The 21,135-nt window shown below is 39.6% G+C and overlaps 1 protein-coding gene across 1 annotated transcript in view; it reads left to right on the top strand.

Annotated features, from left to right (window-relative positions):
- Window positions 1-8,138, top strand: part of ITGB6 (integrin subunit beta 6) — a 131,125-nt gene extending 122,987 nt beyond the window's left edge. Inside the window, exons 18-19 of the mRNA XM_004577134.4 lie at window positions 1,779-1,945; window positions 7,564-8,138. Coding sequence (XP_004577191.2) covers window positions 1,779-1,945; window positions 7,564-7,662 — 266 coding nt within the window. The 3' untranslated portion in view covers window positions 7,663-8,138. The remainder of the gene's footprint in view (window positions 1-1,778; window positions 1,946-7,563) is intronic.
- The last annotated feature ends 12,997 nt before the right edge of the window (window positions 8,139-21,135 follow it).

The following is a 21,135-nucleotide window of genomic DNA, read 5'->3' as shown; positions in this document are numbered from 1 at the left end:
CTGAGCATGATTCATTTCCTCCCTAGATACCATGAATTTTGCCTCATCTCTAGCTGAGAGATGCAAATATTTAATGATAATTTTTGTGGCATTTTTCCCCTTGAAAGTCTGGAGGAGAGCTTAATTATAATGTTTCATTAAGAAATGCATCATCTCCTAGGTGTACTGCAAGGATGATCAGTTATTCTGCTGTCAATGAGGGAACATAATGTATCCTGGCACAATTACATGCATACTACCAGTAGAGAGAAAAGAACATTGTGTAGACTATTCAGGTTGAAAAGACCAAACAGAACATCTACTTTTGCAAACTTTCTAAAGATAGGATGACTTGGAACACTTCAATAATCACAACAGAGCCTCACATTAGAGCTGCTGAATCAGAAAGCTGGGAAGAGCCATGAAGCTGTGGGCCTGACAGGCACGAACATCTCAGCTTACTATTACCGGGATATTCAAGGTAATTTTGTGGTAACCAATGAGGAAATGGGGCCTGATAGAATTTGCACACCTACATCAGAAGGGAATACTAAACTTTTCAGGAGGTGGGGTTTCTTTTGAATAGTTTCTAATATAATTCCTGGATTGCTCAGGGTTCAAGAAGATCCCTGAGAAATTAACTATAGGCACCAAACCTACACATATTCTTCTTTTTTTAAACCACTTTTTAATTTATTTATTTTTAAAATAATCTTACTTAGTTGATTAGGGTACAAAGGATCAAGGGCTACAGGAAAGTGGGTAATACCATTGTTTCCACACTAATATTTTTTCCCCTGTTTTTGGGTCAGGGGAGAAACAAAGGGAAAAGCCCCACCAAGCCTCTCACCCATCCCAGGTCCCTGATGTGAGGCATGCTTTGAGGATCCTGCTCAAGCAGTTTTGATAGTTCAACAGGTCTGAATTGCTGCCAATCTCACCATTCCAATCGCAATGAAACCTATTCAGAATCCACTGTCTGACATAGTCTCTTTATGGTTGGGCTTCTGAGATCAGCAGTTCAGTTGGAGGGATCTCCAAAGAAACTTCATCTGTGATGATCCCAAACCTGATTCTTGTGTGAGTTTGCCAGTACAGGGTCTGGCACAGTCCGTCGCCCCAATCAGCTTATGCACATGCTGGTGGTTGCAATTGCTGGGTCAGTTCTGTTTCCAGCCCTGTCTTCCACGCAAACCAATGGGTGTTGTAGTCCAGCCCAATTCTACCCACTTCACACTCGGTCCTCACGCAAACCAATGGGAGCTGCAGCCTAGCTGGGGTGACTCCCCATAACCCCCAACAGCCCTGCTCCCTACCCTGGTTCCCATGCATGCCAGTATGTACCACAAGCTTGTTCAGTCTATCCCACATCCCATTTAGCTCTCGTACATGTCAATGGGCATTGAAGCCTAGTTCAACCCAACCAACTTACTATCCAACCCACACACATACTGTCATAAACTCAGAAGAGATCACCTTAGGAATTAAGCCAAAGCACTTCTGATGATCCTTAGATACTTTATGTTCATTCATTGCCATTCTTTTAGGTTCTAATTCTTTAAAAATTAGTCACCAAATATGTAACCACCAACCCCTAGTAACTGAATTCCTTCTTTATCTTAAGGGAAGTGATGTTAAGCTATCTGACCAGACCTCATTTGTCTTTAATACAGCAAGACAAAAACATGTCATCTGTTCTACAGAAAAAGCAGGGATGAAAATCCAGTGAGAAATGCCTTTCCTATTTCAAAATGTTGACTGTACTACCTTTTTAATGTAATTTTTTTTTCTTTCTTTAGATTGTCCCAAACCTCCCAACATTCCCATGATCATGTTGGGGGTTTCCCTGGCGATCCTTCTCATCGGTGTTGTCCTACTGTGCATTTGGAAGCTCTTGGTGTCATTTCATGATCGTAAAGAAGTTGCCAAATTTGAAGCAGAACGATCAAAGGCCAAGTGGCAAACGGTATATAAACACTGGGGGCTGTTCCTCGTCCAGGCAGAAAGAGCCTGGTGCGAGGGAGAGGGCGAGGGCTCAGCTCTATTCTAACCTAATAGAGTTCAAATATTAGGTTCTTTCTCTATCATGTTCACCAAAATCCCAGCAGCTTTCATTTCTGTTCTGCTTGGAGAACAGAAATCTGGGCCCAGATTGGTGACATACATTTGTCCATCAGTGCAGCAAGAATTTCTACCACTCAGAAGGGTCTCACAAAACTCATTCTGTAGCTACTTAGGAGTATCAAAGAAAAATATTTCATTCACTTCTTCCTTACCACCAAAGGATCCCACATGATCACACTTAGGTGCTGTATCTAACACTTCCTTAAATCAGTATGCTTTAGCCTGTGAACTATTGGCTCATGACTAGTATGACAATTCATGCCAATTTCTGCAGAAATGCATGTTACTGATATAATATTACAAAAAAGTTTGAGAAAACAGGCAGTTTTCTCAATGACCTAAATTTTAAACAGCTTCTTGAAAAAAGCATTAACCTTTAACTATATATGTTGAATAAATATAATTGTTAAATGTCTCCTCTTCTCAGTAGGCAAAGAGAAAACAGAACAACAGTTTTCTCTTTCTTTTCCACAGGAGAGATAATTACATTTCTAGAGACCCATAGAAGCAATTTCATGGTTTTAATTTCATGTCTGTGTCTCTAATGGTTGCCCAGCTATCTAATAGCAATTATCTTGCATTGCTGATTCCAAAAACAGTGTTATCACTAGAGAAAACATGGGCAGATATAGTGTTCCTGCAGGTTTGTCTGCCCCAATAAATTGGTGTTAATGGGTTTTTCTCTAAATCTGTAGTGATATCTTTAATTCATAAAGCAAATGAGATTTTCTGTTTGATATATTTATCTTGATGAAATGTTTCTATTTAATGCAGCTATTTCAGACTATATATATGTGCATTTGGACTATATATATGTGCATTTGTATGTATATTTCAGACTATATATATATAGTCTGAAATATATATATATAGTCTGAAATACACATACATATATATATATATATGATATAGGACAATGGCCAAGAAAGATTTTCACCTATTTTATCTTCCCATTAAAAATGCCTTTAGACCCAATCATCAAATGTATTGGGTAGATCTTGGTTGGATCCTGATTTGTTCAGTCTAACATCAAAAATGCAGTTGTGAGATAACTGGAAAACTATTAATATGCATTGGGTTTTAAGACAATAGCAATGAAGCATGAAGTGTGGTTAGTGTGAGTAGGAATGACAAGGATGTTATGACTTTGATAGAAAACACCCCATATGTTTTAGAGATGCATACTGAATTATATAGGAATGGGATAAATGAAGGCTGAAGGTTTGCTTTGAAACAATTCAGTCAAAAGATGCAGTAGGAGGGAGAGAGAGTTCAAACAGGTATGGTGAAATCCTAGTACTTGTTGAATCTGGGTGACAGCTTTATGGAGGTTTGTCACACAGCTTCCCTCGTGTGTGTGTGTGTGTGTGTGTGGTGTGTATTAGCTTTTCATATTAAGCAAAGGTCTTTAGGAAAGTAAGCTGCAGGTTTCCCATGAGGATATAACTGATCCTTTGCCAATCATAAGAAATGTAGCCTGACGGGCTAGCTCAGTGACTTGGTAAATAGTGCTAATGAGGTCAAAATTGTGTGGCAGTAACTTCACCTGATCCCATGGCCAGAGATGTTATTTTTAACTTCGGCCAGCTGTCAAACAACTGCCTAGCAATAGTCGGAAGGCCACCAGGCTAAAAACTGGTTGTGGTGGTGCAAAGCAATGACAGCAAATAGATGAAGTATCCTGAGTTCTGTGAAATGGTCTTGGTATTCCTATTATGAAGGCAGGGAAACTGAAGTTCAGAAAGTAAAGGGGTTTCCAAAACATGGGGTACATGGTGGGCATAAACCCTAATTGTTAAATGCTGTTTTTAGCACAATCTTCAGTTGACTCTCTTAGAATTAATAAGTAGGTGTTCCACAAACAAGCACTTGGGCAATTATGTGATGTCTAACAACCAGCACATTTTAATGTTCTCCTACAAAGGCAGGAGTGCTGACAAATGATTAATATCTTTAAAATAACATTTTAATTAACAGTTAATTTCCCCCAAAACATGAATTGTTCTCCCTCAGGAGGTAGAACATGACTGAAATTCAAATGCTGAATTTTTGCTCATTCTTCTTCTAAAATGGGACAAAAACATGCATTAAACAGATAAAAGCATAAATGAAAAATATTATTCTCTTGTTAAATTGAGTTTCTTTGCATAATAAATGTTTGATGTTCCTGACTAGATAATGACTGGGTAATAATTATTCACTTGGATGCAAAAGAGGTTTAATTCAAATAATTCAGTTCAAATTTCACCAATATAATTTTTTTTCAGACTGAGAAAAAATGTTGCTCAGTGCATACATTTAGGAGTCTTCTGTTTAATTCAGTTTTTATCTAAAACCTCTTCCTCAAGAGATGAATTTGGTCTTCAAAACCCAAGGGACTTCCAGGGCATTAGGGACCATCAGGGCTGGAAGGAATGACTACCTTTATATTCTGCTTTAAGAAATACCCCCTCCCTCTGCATATTCTTTATGAAAACACAAATGGAAGATATTTAAATTCATATTTGATTAGACATTTTTTTTCTGGAATGACAAGTCATTAACTTGAGGCAAAAAGTGTTCAGCCTGACATTTCTTGCTGTCGTGGATTGATTTTGTACTGTGCTAAGCAAATCAGGTCTGCATTTGGCAGTTAGGCAATCATTAAGGAAGCTGTGGGTCATGACAGAGAATGTTCCTATTATCACTTTTTCAAGCTTGAAAAATGCACCATTGCATTTACCGAATCCACGGTCTAAATTAGCATCCGTAGACCCCTGGGGTGTGATTAACCTGGTCCCCCAGATAGTTAGGGCAAAACTGACCTTGTCTGAACAGCTGATCACAGAGTTGTCCAGAATAGCATGGGAGCGCCTGTGTCTCAGCTGCAAATCCTACATAGGAACTTGCCTCCCCCTTGGCACTACAGGGGGCACTTTTGGACATCCCATGCTTCCTCCTGCCAACAAAATCTGATTTGAAAGTTTTCTTGTGAGGTCTGATCATCAGATGAGGATAGGAAACACCCTTCTGCATACAGTCCCAATGGCAACATGCACTTGCTATTCTTTCCTGTTTACATCTCTCCACCTTAGCCTCCTTCCAGAATTTGCTTTATCCATCATCCTATCAGCAATGCCTTGGTCCTGTAACTGTTCTGTCCCATCCCCAACCCCTGCTAAATATTGAAGACTTCATTAAATGAAGTCACTTTAAAACACAGAACAGAAACTACATGATCAAAAGGGAACATTCAATGAAATATATATTTTTGTTAAATGACAATGTGTCCCCTCCTGTTCATTGAAACTCACATCACCCCCTTTCACCATGCATATAAAGGATATGGAATGCATTTTAATGTGTTTGACAGGATGTTGCATCAGGTCTGCTAACAAGTATCTGGTCCTATAAATATCTAAGCTGGCCCTACCCATAGCCGATTGCCTCATTTAACATCTTCGCTCTTCCCTAAGCCTCTCTTCCTCCAGGACCAGCTCTACCCATCATCCACAGACGACATCTCTCCTTCGTTCATTTGTTTCAATTCCACTCGTATTCTTGAACCAATTAACATGTTGTCTCTTGACAAAACTTCACATATGCATCCAGACATTTAAGGTGACATCATTCTGCCTTTTACCCTCAAACCCCTACATTTTTATCGCAACAGGGCTGAGTTTCCTCCAATCTATCCAGGCTGATTTCTTCAGCCTCCAGCCACCACCAGTCAAGGAACAATTTTCCACCTGCTGTCATGGTACAGATAGAATCTCTATTCAGAGGTAACATGTCACTCTGTCAGAGGTCAGGCCACTGGCTTTAGGCAACATGAACAGGTGCAGGTGTGATACCTACTCATGATGAAGACACTATGGCAAATCTAAGCTCAGTGAGCAGGAGACTCCAGCAAATGTTTTTCAGTTCTGAATGCTGAAACAAATGTACTGAGGAAACAAATTGAATGGTATGTTGACAAATTGCTATCATCAGTACAATTCTTGGGCTAAGAAGAGCAAAGTGTTAAAATCTCGTAACAGAAGGTCACTGGGGGAGGTTGGACTCCAGACAGACTCTGAAATGAGCTTGGAAATACTAATAGCACTAAAAGCCTTAGGAGAAACATTTTCCTGCCCTTTCTAGAACTAAAAGAGAAAGACATCCCACATGTGAAGAAAAATATAAATACAAATGACATGAGAAACACTTAGTGGGCATTTCCTGTGTGCCAGACACAGTGTTACAGGCCTTTACATCTCAGGGGACACAGGGACTCTGTGAGCAACCTCACAGATAAGGGTGGAACTGCTAAAGGAAGCTCATGTTGTGCAGCTAGCTGGGTTTGAACTCAACCTGCCTGATGCCAAAGCCTGTGTGACCAAAACTGAAAAGCAGAAGAGGAGAAATTGTCCCTTCCCCATCACCTTATGCCTGTCTACAACATCTAGAGGAGCACAGAACTGGGGCCACAGTACCACACTCATTAGCACCTGGAAACATATCCACAGCCCAGCTGAGCTCACCAGGCACTGACACACAACCTTTCCTCTGCCTAAGGCAAAGCCATTTGCCCAGCTTGCCTCGGGACCTCTGCTCTTTCAAAAACCCAGAGCCCACACTCTTGCACTGCTCTTACTTTACATAGTAAAGCTAACCAGCTCTTTCGCTATCTGAAGCAGGTGTGAGCTGTCCAAAGGGTCCTTCTTGCTCTCCTCCAAAGCAGCTAGTTACTACTCACTCTGAGCCTTGATCTTGGTTTCACAAGATTACTTGTGTACCTGTTTGATGATGCTCACCAACCACACATTTCCTTTTTAATTTTTTTGGTCTCTATTTTATTTTGATTGACACATAATAATTGTACGTGTTTATGAGACACAAAATGTGCATAATATCTTGATATGTGTAATGACCAAATCTGTGTGGCTAGCATGTCCATCACCTTAAACATCTGCAGTATCTTTACAATCAGAACATTCAACATCCACGATGCTACATTTGAGTGATTTTGCACAGTATTATTTCTTGAAGGCAGGTACTACGTAGCTCAGTTTTGAGCACTGCCTGCCAGTGTGACACTGTTCTCTACATTTCACTTTGGTTCCTCCACCAGCATTCATTCTGCTCATGTGATAAATATCGAGTGCCTACGAGGAGGCAACCACTCTTCTCAGGGATAGGAAAACCACAATAAACAAAACATTAAAGTCTTATTTTCTCTCCACAAATTAGTACACTTCCAAAAAGGGTACAATTTTTAAAAACACACGTAGAGAACTGGTTCTGCATTTTTTAAAAAAAGAGTGAAGACATGTAAATTGTAAACTGCTGAAGCATAAAATAGCAGATGAATACAAAACTACCCAAATGGTCTCCAAAATTGAACTTGATTCTTCCAATTTGAACTAACATTAAATTGTTTAGAGACATTAAAAATAATAACAAAACATTTATATTTTCATTGGAACTTTTTTTTTTCAGGGAACCAATCCACTGTACAGAGGCTCCACTAGTACTTTTAAAAACGTAACCTATAAACACCGAGAAAAACAAAAGGCGGACTTTTCCACAGATGGATAGAACTGCTTTTCTGCGTGAGAGAAGTCTATTCCACTGACAGGAAATGTCAATGCACTACTGTATTTTTATTTCTTTGTTGCTTCCAAAGGAGGTTGGTTTAAGATAACAATAGGTCATTCGGAGATCAATCATTCTCTGTGTGAAGGTGAGACACTACCTTGGCAGGTTCAAAAATAATCAGGAAGAGGAATATCCCTAACAAAGAGGTGACTTTGGGGAGCATTTGAGGAATACTAACTCTGTCGCATTAATGCTTAAAAAAATCATCAAGATGATTCATGGGGGCCTGATTTGCATTTGAAAAATGTTTGAAATTAGAATCTCATTTGTTTCAGAAATACAGCTAGCTGAAGTCTTTGTCTTAGCAAAGTCACAAAGCCCATATGCTCATATTGTATACCCACACTTGTCAATTAATTCTCAACTTGTTGCAAATCTGCGTTTTCTTAAACAGGGATTCTTAAAAACAAACAAAACAACTCCATGATAAATGAGATTGATTCCATTTAAGCCTGAAGGATGCACTTCTCCCATAGGTGTCCCAAATACAAGACTAAGAATTAAGTTTTGTTAATGACTATGTATCAGCATGTACCTAAATGTCAAGTATCTTAATATTTTATTTTGCAATTAAAGAAGTAATTTATAAATGAAGAGGTTAGCAGTAAAGAACAAAATATCATCTTGTCATCTAGCTTATTGTAAAGTTACCTGGAAAAAATTAATATTCTGACTCATTTTCCTTTTTGATTCTAAGTTTTCAAACTATGATTTTGCCCAAATTTCTCAAGCCATTTTACTCAAAATCCTTTAAAATCCTGTGGCTTGTAATCAAATTTTTCATTTTTTAAACACGTTTACTTTAAATGATCAGCTTATTCAAAGAAAGATCCAGTAATATGAAAAAGAGCATGATCTAACTGAAATAAAATTTGAAATAAACACATCAGGAATTTGCAAATTCCTCATGAACTGTTCCAGCTTTGTAGTCTATATTCTTTTCTAATCTGTGTAACCAAACTTGTACATCTCAGCTGCATACAATATATATGCATGAAATATTTATTTTAAGAAGTAAATTTTACTTGCAAAATACATGCACAGAATTAGGGAGTTGTCTGAGGAGATGGATTCCATAGAATATTCTCTATGGTCACTACAGCTTTATAAGGCACTTTCATTTGATTTGATCCTCATTGGAAACTAAGGCTTAGAGAGTCAGCAGAACTGGGTTCAAAATCTACATATTCTAATTCCAAGCCGTGTCTTCTGTTCCACTGCCCAAGACTGCCTCATTTGTGAGTGAACCAACAAACGATACTAGCTAAGCTAGCATGTGTTTTTAAAGCATACTTAGACTAAAACAAATGGCATTTAAGCTACTGGAATGCAGGGTGAGATCTTGTACTTTGGTGCAAAGTTAATTACCTATGACTAAATGAAACTAGAATGTGATGACAACTTGGTGATGACAACTAGGTAGTGGAGGCTGTGTGGGTATCCATTGAATTGTCACAGTAACATCGGTGCATTTCTTCAACTCTACTGGATACACATATAGAGGCATTTGGAAATTCTCTCTCTCTCTCCTTTTAAATAACTCAGGTAAATCAAACATTCAAGGTGGACATGCTGTTCAAAAAGAATTGATCACCTTGAAAATGTGAGGACTGGTGTACCCCCTATGCTGCACCTAGAACCTGTGAAAATCTAGAGCAACATACAGATTCCAACACTGATGACACAGCAGTGAATTCACCTTCATATGATACTTCTTGTGTACTATTTTATTATTATGTTATTGTTATTATTATTGTTATTGGGGTGAGACTTAGAAAATAGACGCCTCCTTTGTGTGTGTTTTAGGGAAGGTAGAGAAAAATCTGTTCTTTCTCTGAATACTGTTTTGACCCCAGGCGGGACCTTGGAAAGGCCAAAACATTAACAGTAGTACTTCTGTTCACTGAAGAGTTATGTTACATGAAGATAAAATAGTTTTTGTGCAGGTTGTTTTATTGTATTTTGTGTCAACATAAATAAACATGGTAATTTAAACAACTGACTGTAGATGAGTGATATCTTCCTTTATTAACTGGGGACAAAACCCTCTTCTTGGATTTCTGGATCCTGCCGTGACCTGCCCTGACTGCCTAGCTGGCCTCCGCGTAGCTGGCCTCCGCGTGGAGCCAGGGAAGGGAGCAGAGACAGGCACAGAGGCAGGAGGCAACAGCGAAGAGGCTGTGACTTGCTGCTTGAGACTATGCATAGCAGGTCTGGACATGACCCACATTCGGTTAAATCAACTGTTTGAGGGTTAATATTATGCACTGAAATGGAACCTCTTTAATCCCCATCCCAAACACATGTCTTACCCACAGTATCTTGGGATGTCACTGTGTGGTTGGAAATGGGTGGTCCTTAATGGGATTTATGGAGTTAAAATGAGGCCACAGGAATGAGTCCTACCCCAATATTACTGATGTATTATAAGAGGAGATTAGGACACAGCTGTGGGCTGAGGGGAGACCACATGAAGACATAAGGGGAGGACAGCCATGTATAAGGCAAGCAAGGAGGCTTAGGAAGGAAACGTTCTCTGGAGAATCAGTTGCCAGTTTCCCATTGTGTCATCTTGTGTCTACTGTCCCTAATTTCCTAACTCCCTGCTCTTTTCTCCTGGGATGGCACTTCCATATAAAACACTAGCGTATAAATGTGTTTCAGGTTCTTATTTACAGGGATCCTAGACTAAGTCTGCTCAGCAGTCCCAAATACTGTCCAGAACATAAAGCAAGACAAAAGTCACACTATGCCCTGCAAGAGCATATCCTTAGATGGACTTGAACTTTTTAATAGAGATCTGCTTAAGAAAGAAAAATAAGGAAATGCAAAAGCCCCAAGAGGAAACATTATCATGTGAGGAAACTCCAAACAATTTATGGAATGGGTCCTGTGCAATGGTTCAATGGCTAAATCCTCATGGGATCCTATATGGGCTCTGGTTCATGTCCCAGATGTTCCACTTTCTATCCAGCTGCCTGCTTGTGGCTAGGGAAAACAATAGAGGATGGTTCAAAGCTTTGAGAACCTGCACTCGCATGTGAAATCCGGAAGAACCTTCTGGCTCCTGGCTTTGGATCTGCTTTGGATCTCCGGTTCTTGCAGCCATCTAGAGAGTGAACCCGTGAATGAAAGATCTTTCTGCCCATCTTTCCTTCTCTCCATAAATCTGATCTATCTTTCCAATAAAAATAAATAAGTCTATTTTTAAAATTTTATAGGAAATAAAGTTTTTATTGATGGAAAAATTTTTTAAATCCATGCATACACAAGGTCTTCAAAGAGTTCATGGAAAATACACATTACGAAAAAAACTATGCATGGGATTAAAAAATGTCTTTGCATCAAAATAAATTGGCTTCTAATTGCAATATTCTGCAAAGTTTTTTGTAAGGCTGTTTACATTTAAGAAGCAGCAAAAAAGTTAATTGGGACGGAAAGGAATTAATATTTGTTAAAAATGAAATTGAATGAAGAAGAATCATTAGGACAAAAACATATTTTTAATGTTACTGTGAGAAAAGCTTTGTAATTTCAAATATCACTATTTAATGATCCATAGCTGCGCAGTTCACATAAACTGCCGGTAACTTGCTGAGAAACATTCAGGATTTTTATTTAGATATGATTCTTCCCACATTAGGTGTCCTGACTGCTATTCATGCTTGCACTCAGTAGCAAATTATTGAAGGACATGTGACAGTCTCAAAAAAAACCAAAAAACAAACAAAAACAAAACACTAACACACAAGCATTTACAGCCTTTTTTTTCCTTTCCTTTACCTTTAGGGAAAGACAAGTTTTATGGTCTTCTGGTGCGGTGGGAGGGTTTGGTTGTGACAACTGCAGATATTTTTTTATTGTAAAGGACCTATGTAATAAAATACAAGTTTTAAAGGACAAGTGCAAAGCCATGATGATGTGAACTAAAAAGCATTAACATTGTGAGGAGGGTTGGGGAAAACATAAAGCCGACCTGGCTGGGTTTTGAGGAAAGAATGGCAGTTTGAGAAGAGAAAAGGTCTTTGGGGCAGCCACTATATGCAAATGTAGTTTCTAAAACTTAGAAGAAAATGAAACTGAAAGTTGATTTTGATGCAAAAATGTTTTAAATCCATGTGTGCAGAGGTCTTCACGGAGATTTATTTTGAAAAATAAATTATTTATTATGTGCATGATTTTTCAAAAGATTTGCACCAAGGCAAGCTTCTACTTTCAATTCCATTTTCCATGAACTTTTCCATGTCCCTCAGACAAGAGTGGAGGCAGGTGGCTGTTCAGTTTCAATGTGTTCATCCTGCCGAGACTTGGTCCCTGCCTAGCACTCCTAGCATCATCCATAGGTGTTGGCCTCAAGATAAGAGCAAGAAGACCTAGCTCTGGCAATTTCACTTAAGAGAATTACCTGGCTCAGCTTCCCTGTTCAAAACCCTTCAATAGAAGGCGTCTGAACAGGGGTTCTTTGTATTGGTCTCCACCACAAAAAAAGAACCATAACAAAGGAAGGACTATGCTCCCAGGAGATTGAAACAGAGAAAACTCTAGGAGAGAGCCAGTAGGAATTCCAAATAGCTGGGACGCCAGCACACAGAGAGAAATGAAGTACACCACAACTCCCACCCACTTGCCAGAAAAAGGGAAGCATCATCAGTGCACACCTGCACCCCCAACTAAAGGAAAATTCCAGTCTCACTGGCTTGTTGTCCAGCCTGAACCTGGTGGTTGCTTTATTCTATCCCATGTTGCCTGGTCACCACCTCCATCATGACCATGCCACAGCTTCCAGGTCCCAGATAAAAGTGGCTATGAGCAGCTACAGCATAGTCACTGATAAACTATTCTACCTGAGAGGCAAACAGGCAGCCCTGTTGCCTCCAAGAACTCCTGGAAGAAGTATACGTCACAGGGCAAGGAGAAGGCTATCTGCACCTTGCAGCTGCAGCATGCCATGCACACGTACCCAGGACCAGCATACTTGCTATGTGCTATATGCAGAAATTCTTCTCTGCTTCTTGGGCTCCAAACGGGCAACAGCTAATAGACAAGTCCTGGCCTCAGCTGAGGAACTGCCCCTCAATGTCTCATGGTTAAGAATTCTGTGTAGAAAGGGCACCAACCCCAGCATCACCCTTGCACATTCCATGTGACCTGAGGGCAGTTTCTTCTATGTCCTGCGTCTCTGAGACTGTGGCTATTGGTACTACAATCCCCAAGATAGATAGATAGATAGATAGATAGATAGATAGATAGATAGATAGATCGATCGATCTGTCACTGCTGGTGAAGATGTTGTGTGCATTCCAGTGATCCAGGCCTATATTTGTCTGTGCCAACATCACTCACATTCACACTATGGGACCAAAGTGAAGTCTCCAAGATTTCCTAGGGCCAGGATCATGAGCAAAAGTGATATATATTGTCTACAAGCCCCAGAATCACCCATTCTTACCCAACAGGACCTGGAGGAGGGCCCATCCACACTTTGGAGTTCCAGGGCCACAGCTGTCAGTGCCTCAGTCTTGGCATCACTCATGATCACAGAGCAGGTCCGGGGAATAGCTTCCATTGTATCTCAAAGTCCCAAGGACATGACTACTCCTATCAAAGACCCCAGTATCACTGGTACCCGATTCCTTTGCAAGTCCACAGCCACTACATATTTATACCACTACTTCTACGAATTGTTACAGACTAGATGACTGTAGCACTCACAGACATTGCTGCCACTGATTAAAGTGAAGAAAAGGCATATGGGTGATACTTCTGGGATCACTTAGAACCAAAGCCAAAACAACTACCTCCCTCACAAGGCATCTACTGAATGAGTGTTTTGCAGTCGAAGTTAGTCTATAAGCAAAAAGCAATCATTTCATCAGATACACAGACCATCAACATAGGCACACACATATGAAGCAGCACAAAAGCATGGGACCTTGAAAGAAACATAGTAATTCTCCAGCAAAGGTTCCAAGCTGAATGAAATCTATGAAATACAGAGCAGGTGCTGTGGTATGATAGTTTAAGTTGCCACTTGGAATGCCAATATCCCCTAATAGCATGACAGTTGGAGTCCTGGATCCTCCACTTGTAATCTAGCGTCTGGCTAACGCACCTGGGAATACAGCAGATGACGACCCAAGTAATTGGGACATGCAGGAGACCTGGATGGAGTTCCAGTCTCCTGCTTCAGCCTGGCCCAGCACAAGCTAATGAGGGAATTTAGGGAGTGACTTAAGTTGGAAAATCCCTCTCTATATTTCTTTCTCTCCCTTTCCCTTTTCAATAAATAAATAAAGTAGCTCAATCTTTCAAAAAATGATAAAATTCCTGAAAAAAAGGAAAAAGTAATGAAAATAATTATTATAAAGAAATAATGACTACAAGAGAACACAAGTTGATAATCCTTATAAATGAAGGAAATGGGGCTGCCACTGTGGCATATTAAGTTAAGTCTCTGCCTGCAGTGCTGGCATCCTATATGAGTGCTGGTTCAAGTCCCAACTGCTCCACTTCTGATTCAGCTCCCTGTTAATGATTTGGGAAGGCAGTGGAAGATGGTCAACATGCTTGAGCCCTCCAACCCACCCAGAAGGAGCTCCTGGCTCATGGCTTCAGATAGGCCAAACTGGACCTTTGTGGCCATCTGGAGAAGGTTACCAGGAAAAAAAAGGAAAAAAATGTTCCCAGGGGACTGAGTGAGAGACATTTTCAGTGGACAATGGGCAGAACAGAACAAAAAAGACTCAAGGGAATAGTAAGGAGAGAACCCGACACTACCAACAGCCACTACTGTATGTTCACTCCTGGCTCTGGGCTGGGAAAGATCATCTTTCCAGTGCAAGGTGACAGGGGGTTACCATAGTCCCAGGCACTGGTAATTGGGCTGAGGGAAAATTCCATGGTCCTCTTTGAAGTGAGTCCAGCCTGGGGAGCTGCTGGGAGACTGGGTGACTGGGCGACTACTTTGCTCTGTGAAGTGAGGCGTATCACCTCCCTCTCCCCTTATTAAGCCCAAGGATCATCTGCTGAGGTAGTTCCAACTGAACTCTGTCTTCAATCAAAAGTACCAGGATAAGAGTTAGCACTGTGGCATACCAGGTTAATGCCCTGCTTCCAGGGCTGGGATCCCACATGGGCACTAGTTTGAGTCCCAGGTGCTCTACTTCTGATTCAATTCCCTATTTGTGGCCTGGGAAAACAGCAGAGGATAACCCACTTGGGCCCCTGTACCCATGTTGGAGACTTGGAAGAAGCTCCTAGCTCCCACCTTCAGATCATCCCAGTTCTAGTCATTGCAAACATTTGGGGAGTGAAACAGCAGATGGAAGATCTCGCTCTTCCTCTCTCTCTTTCAAATTTTTTTAAAAAGCAAAACACCCAACTTTATGTTATTTTGCAAGAAACTCACTTCATAAATATAACAATATATTGGAATTGAAAGGCTAGCCAAAGATATTCCAAGCAAGAATACATTGTAATCATTAAAAAAAACTTTAAACAAAAAAATTAAAGGAACAAAGCAGGTACTTACATATTAATAAAAGAATAATAAGATAAAATAATTGTAGATACATACATCTGATACCAGAAAACCCAAAGCAAATACTATGAAACCAAAAAAGCAGAAAGCTTAGAAAGCAGAAACCTTGGGGTCAGCACAGTGGTGTAGTGAGTTAAGTCACTGTCAGCCATGCACTGATTCAAGTCCCAGGAGCTCTATTTCTAATTGGGCTCCCTGCCAAGAAGTGGAAAAGCAGTGGAAGATGGCTGCAGTGACTGGGTCCCTGCTACACACTTGGGAAACTCAGAGTTTCAGTCTCCTGGTTTTGGGCCATCTTGGGAGTGAACCAGCAGATGACATGTAGTCCTAAGAAATGCATCTTTCTTTCTTTTCCCTTCTTTTCATATTCCATATTCCAAAAAACCAGCTATTGATCTTGTAAATTACCTATGCCTAATCGGGTCACAGCAGCACTTGCCTAAGACCTTCAAGAGCCTCCTGAAGCGAGAAGATCAGGAATGGTGGAGTTTGACCCAGCTGATAAGCAAGCTTCCAAGCCACTGATGTTGAGCCCCATTGCCTCCACCTGACTGATGCCTGGATTCCTACAGGAGATAAATGGGCCCCCAATCAGAATAAAGCCTACATAATGGTCAAAGGAACAGACCCAGTGCTTTATTTATTTATTTATAAAGATTATTCCTCTTTATTGGAAAGGCAGACTTACAGAGAGAAGGAGAGACACAGAGAAAGTTCTTCCATTCACAGGTTCACTCCCCAAGTGGCTTCAGTAGCCAGGAGATTCTTCCAGGTCTCCCATGTGTATTGAAGGTCCAAGGCTTTGAGCCATCCTCCACTGCTTTCCCAGGCCACAAGCAGGGAGCTGGATGGGAAATGAAGCAGCCGGAGCTTGAACTGGTGCCCATACGGGATCCCAGAACTTAGAAGGTGAACCAATCATTCTGGACCCTAGCATTTTATTTCTCTGCAACTCTCCCTGTCTTGCTAGTTTGTTTGAAAGAACACATTTTGAATCAAGAAATCTCTCTTTCCCCAAGATGCTACCTTGTGAAATCTTTCCTCTCCCCAACACTCCTAACCGGTGAGTTGGGCATCCAAGCAGCAAGCAGCAAGCAGCATGGATCTGGTAATTTGGTAACAAGAAGATCACTCTCAATCTCAATGGTCTTTATCTCTCTCTCCTTTATCTCCTCTCTGTCTTTCAAATAAATAAAAATTTTTAAGAAAACAGATTTCAGTTAAACAATATAACCTTGCACCTCAAGGACTTAGAAAAGCAAAAAGAAGCCAAACCTCAAATTAGTAGGAGGCCAGTAACAACAAGGAACAGGGCAGAAATAAATGCAATTCAACTGAAAACAATTACAAAAGGATCAACAAAACAAATATGCAGTTTAAGAAAAAAGATAAAGTGCACAAACTTTCAGCCAGACTAACAAAGAGAAAGGAGAAAAACATAAAATTAAAGATGAAAAACTGATATTACCAAAATAAAAAAGGATCTATGAAACTATGAGCTATACGACAACTCATTGGACAACACTGAGTAAATGATTTAATCTCTTGACATATGAACTCACCATAATCAAATCAAGAATACATGGATGGAAATATGGCATATCAAGTATAGCCATGGCCTGTGACACTGGTATTTCTGTGATATGGTTATAGGCAAGCAGCTAGTTCAGGGTCACAAAAGTTTGGAGTCCTCTCCTCCCCTACCTAAGTAATCCTTTGTGCTCACCTGTGAGTCAAAGGATGCTTACCTATCATTACCTGTAACCTGAAGGGGGCGGTGTTGTGTAACCACTCCTTTTGTAAGCCCCTTACAAAGCCCATGTTGAGAAACAGCTTGCTTTCTTCCTCTGGTGTTTCGCTGCTTGTGGCTTGCTCTTTTTCTGTCTTCTTCGCTCATGTGCACAGGCTCCTGGCCTCCCACATGCCCTCTTTGTCTCTTGCTTCTCCATGGATGGATTTCGAAGATGGAAGGTGGCAATCCCTCTTACCCCTTTCCCTTCCTGGCTCACTCTTCCTGACCATGGCCCATGTCTGTATTCGTCACCCAATGAATAAACCCTATCATTTTCTGAAGTCATGTTGGTGCCCGAACTTAAAATGCCTTTTAAGTAACAGACAAGAACCTAGGAAATAAATATTCAACCCAAATCTAGACCACAGCACTTGCTGCTCCACTTTTGATTCAGTTTCCTGCCAATAGCCTGGGAAAAAGCATGAGAAGATGGTCTAGTACATGAGCCCCTGCACCAAGGTGGAAACCCATTTGAAGCTTCTGACTTCTGGCTAGAGGTGGACAAGGCTGTGGCTGCTGCTGCCATTTGGAAAGTGAACTGTTGACAGAAGATCTTGCTGTGTGAACTCTGCCTTTCAAATATATATACATATTCTAAACATAAGATTGGAACTAATCAAAAGTACTCATTCAAAGAAAAATCCAGGACCTGATGACTTTACAAACAAATCCTGTAAAGAATTGAACAATTAACTTAAACACTCCTCATACTGTTCAAAACCATTTGGCATTTTGTCAAGTTCTATTTACAAAGTCAGTATCACTTTTACACCAAAACCACATAACATAATAGAAAACTACATGCTAATATCCTTGATGAATATAGATGCAAAAATTCTCAACAATTCACATACCTTGATCAAGTGAGATCCCAGGGATGTAAGAATAGTTCAGTATTCACAAATCAATAAACATAATGAATCATAGCAACAGACTAAAACAAAAATTGTATGATCATCTCAATAGATGCAGAAAATGTGTATAATAAAGTTCAACACCCATTGAAGGCAAAACTATCAACATATTAATAAGAGAAGGAACATACCTCAAAATAACAAAGTTTATGTAAGGCAAACTCACAAATAACATCATACTGAATGTAGGAAAAATAAAAAAAAACATTTCTGCTATCACCTGGAACAGCAAAAGGATGCCCTTTTTTCACCACTCTCTTTCAACATGGTATTGGGAGTGTTAACAACAGTAATTAGAAAAAAGAAAACAAGGAGGCCATCTAAATTGGACAGGAGGAAGCCAATGTATCCATGTTTGCAGACAATGTGATTTTATACATGAGAGTTAGGGTTAGGATTAGGGTTGGGGTTGGTTGGGACTGAGACTGGGGCTGGGGTTAGGGTTGGGATTATGGTTAGGATTAGGATTAGGGTTGGGATTGTGGTTATGGTTAGGATTAGGGTTGGGGTTGGGTTAGGGTTGGGATTAAGGTTGGGGTTGGGGTTAGGATTAGGGTTAGGGTTCTAACTATTAAAACTGATAAAGTTTGGATATAAAAACAATGTACCAAAATAGTAGTATTTCTACAGACCAACAATGATCTTCTTGAAAGGAAAAGATAGAGTATTCAAAACAGTTACAAAATACTTTAGAATAAATTTAACCATACAAGTGATAGATCTCTATAATTAAATCATAAAACACTCAAGAAAGGAATCATGGAGAGTGCAAAGTATAATACATGTATTCCATGTTCATTGATTAAAATAATTAACATTGCTAAACTGTCCAACCCTGCCCCTCAAGGAATTACCAATTCCACCAACATATCAATGAGATTCTTTACAGAAAAAAAAGTTTAAGATGTATATGGAACCACAATAGATGTAGAATAGCCAGTGTGATCCTGAACAGACAACAACCAAACAAGTCAGCAAGATAGCTGGAGCCTCACTGTATTTGACTTTGAAGCAAACTACAACGCTATGGTAATGAAAACACTGTAGTACTGGCATGAAAATGGACATGAATTGATGGAACAAAGTGTAGAAACTATAAGTTAGTCCACATTATACCATCACATTGTTTTTCTGACAAACAATATAGCATACATTGAAGAAACAGCAGTCTATTTAATAAACTGTCCCGGCAAAACTAAATATACAGATGTAGAAAGAAGGAAAAATAGATACCCAGCTCTCACCATACTAAAAAATAAACCAAAAATGGGTCAAAGACCCAGATGTAAAACCTGAATTTTGTAAGATAACATAAGGAAACATAGGGAAAACATTTTAAGACATTGGTGTAGGCAAAAATGTTTTGGATAAGATTCTAAAAGCACAGATGACGGAAGCAAAACTACATAAATCAAAAATTTATTAGCAAATTAAGAAGCTTCCCTATAACAAAACAAATAATCAGTTAAGGAGACACTTAACAACAAAAAAATCCAGAATGTATAAGGAAGGCAACAAAATAGGGACTTCTCAAAAGAAGAAATACAAATTGCCAACAAATTATGAAAAAATGTTCAGGATCACCAGCCAAGAGAGAAGTGCAAATGAAAATTACAATGAGATATTACTTCATCCCACTTAGAACAATTATACAAAAGACAAAAAAGATCACAGGGAACTCTTATATTCTATTGCGGGTGACATAAATTACTACAGTCACTAAGTAAATATATGGAGATACCTTAAAACATTAGAAACAGAACTGCTAAATGGGCTAGCAATCCTCCTACTTAGTATATATGCAAAAAATGTGAAATTGCTGCATCAAAGAGCTATTTCATTACATTTCTTGGGGCATTATTCAGAATAGCAAAGACATATAATCAACCAACAACTCAGCAAAACTGAATGGATGAATTTTCAAAACAGTCATGTATGTATATAGTAAAATATGATTATGCCATTAAAAAAATGAAACTCTGACATTTGCAGCAAGATTTGAGAGGAAGAGAACGCCATTGTGTTAAGTAAAATAAGCCAGACATGGAAAGAGAGATGTTACATGTTCTCCCTCACATGTAGAAGTTTAAAATATCAACCCAGATATAAAAGAATAATTACTAGAAGGTGTGAGCAGTAAAGGGGGTCAGAGGGATAGATAAAAGGTATAAAATCAGAGTTAGCTAGGAAGAGGAAGTTCCTAGTATTACATAGCAGAGTAGAGTGACTACAGTTCACAATATCTTTCACATATTTTCTAAGCAAATGGATGATAAGAACTCCAAAGTTCCAAAGATTTTAATAGCTATATTTCACTAGCATTAACTAGCTTGTAATGTTAATAAAAATAGATAACCCCTAATGTTCTCAGAATTTTATATATACCAAATCATCAAGCACTCACAGCTAATTTCACAAATGGGGAAACTAAGGGATAGAGATGGTAAGCAACTTCCCCAGGTCACTCACCCACCTAGCCAGCTTTGAAAAGTGTTACATATAAACAAAGCTGCATGGTGAACAAAGCAGTAAGAACATATTTTAATCAATAATGTGATATTGCAATTAGAAAAAGAATCCATCATGAAATGAACTCAACTTTCACTGGGATGACAGTAATTTATTTTTGTAAGATTGATTTATTTGAAAGGCAGAGAAACTGATCAGTCTTCTACCCACTGGTTCACTGTTCAAATGGCCACAACAGCTAAGCAAGAGAGAGGAACCAGGAACCCCGTCTAGATTCCCCACATGGGTACAAGGAACCCAGGTACTTCAGCCATCATCCGTTACCTCCCAGATGCACAGAGAACTGGTACAGAAGTGGGACGTGGGTGTTGCACACAGCAGCTTAACATGCGGAGCCACAACATCTGGCCCTAATGAACATTTTAAATAGAGAATGGATGACTAGACAAAGAGTGAGGACTCAGTAAAGTTGAGGAACTGAAAAACAATTACCAAAAAAAAAAAAAAAAAAAGGCAAGAAGGTATTGAATCATGGGAAAAACCCACCTTGGTTTGCTAGGGATGGTAGGCTCCTGCTTGCCACCCACACTGGCAGACAGGGTCCCCACCTTCAGGTACTGGCTGGGACAGGCAGTGCATTCTTCAGGTAGCCTTGAGTTTTCTCCAGCAGGCACTTCACTAGGGGCTAAGTTAATCAA

This window comes from Ochotona princeps, chromosome 5 (assembly GCF_030435755.1).
Source record: "Ochotona princeps isolate mOchPri1 chromosome 5, mOchPri1.hap1, whole genome shotgun sequence".
In the NCBI taxonomy this organism is placed as follows: Eukaryota; Metazoa; Chordata; class Mammalia; order Lagomorpha; family Ochotonidae; genus Ochotona; species Ochotona princeps.
This window is presented reverse-complemented; position numbering and strand designations above follow the sequence as displayed.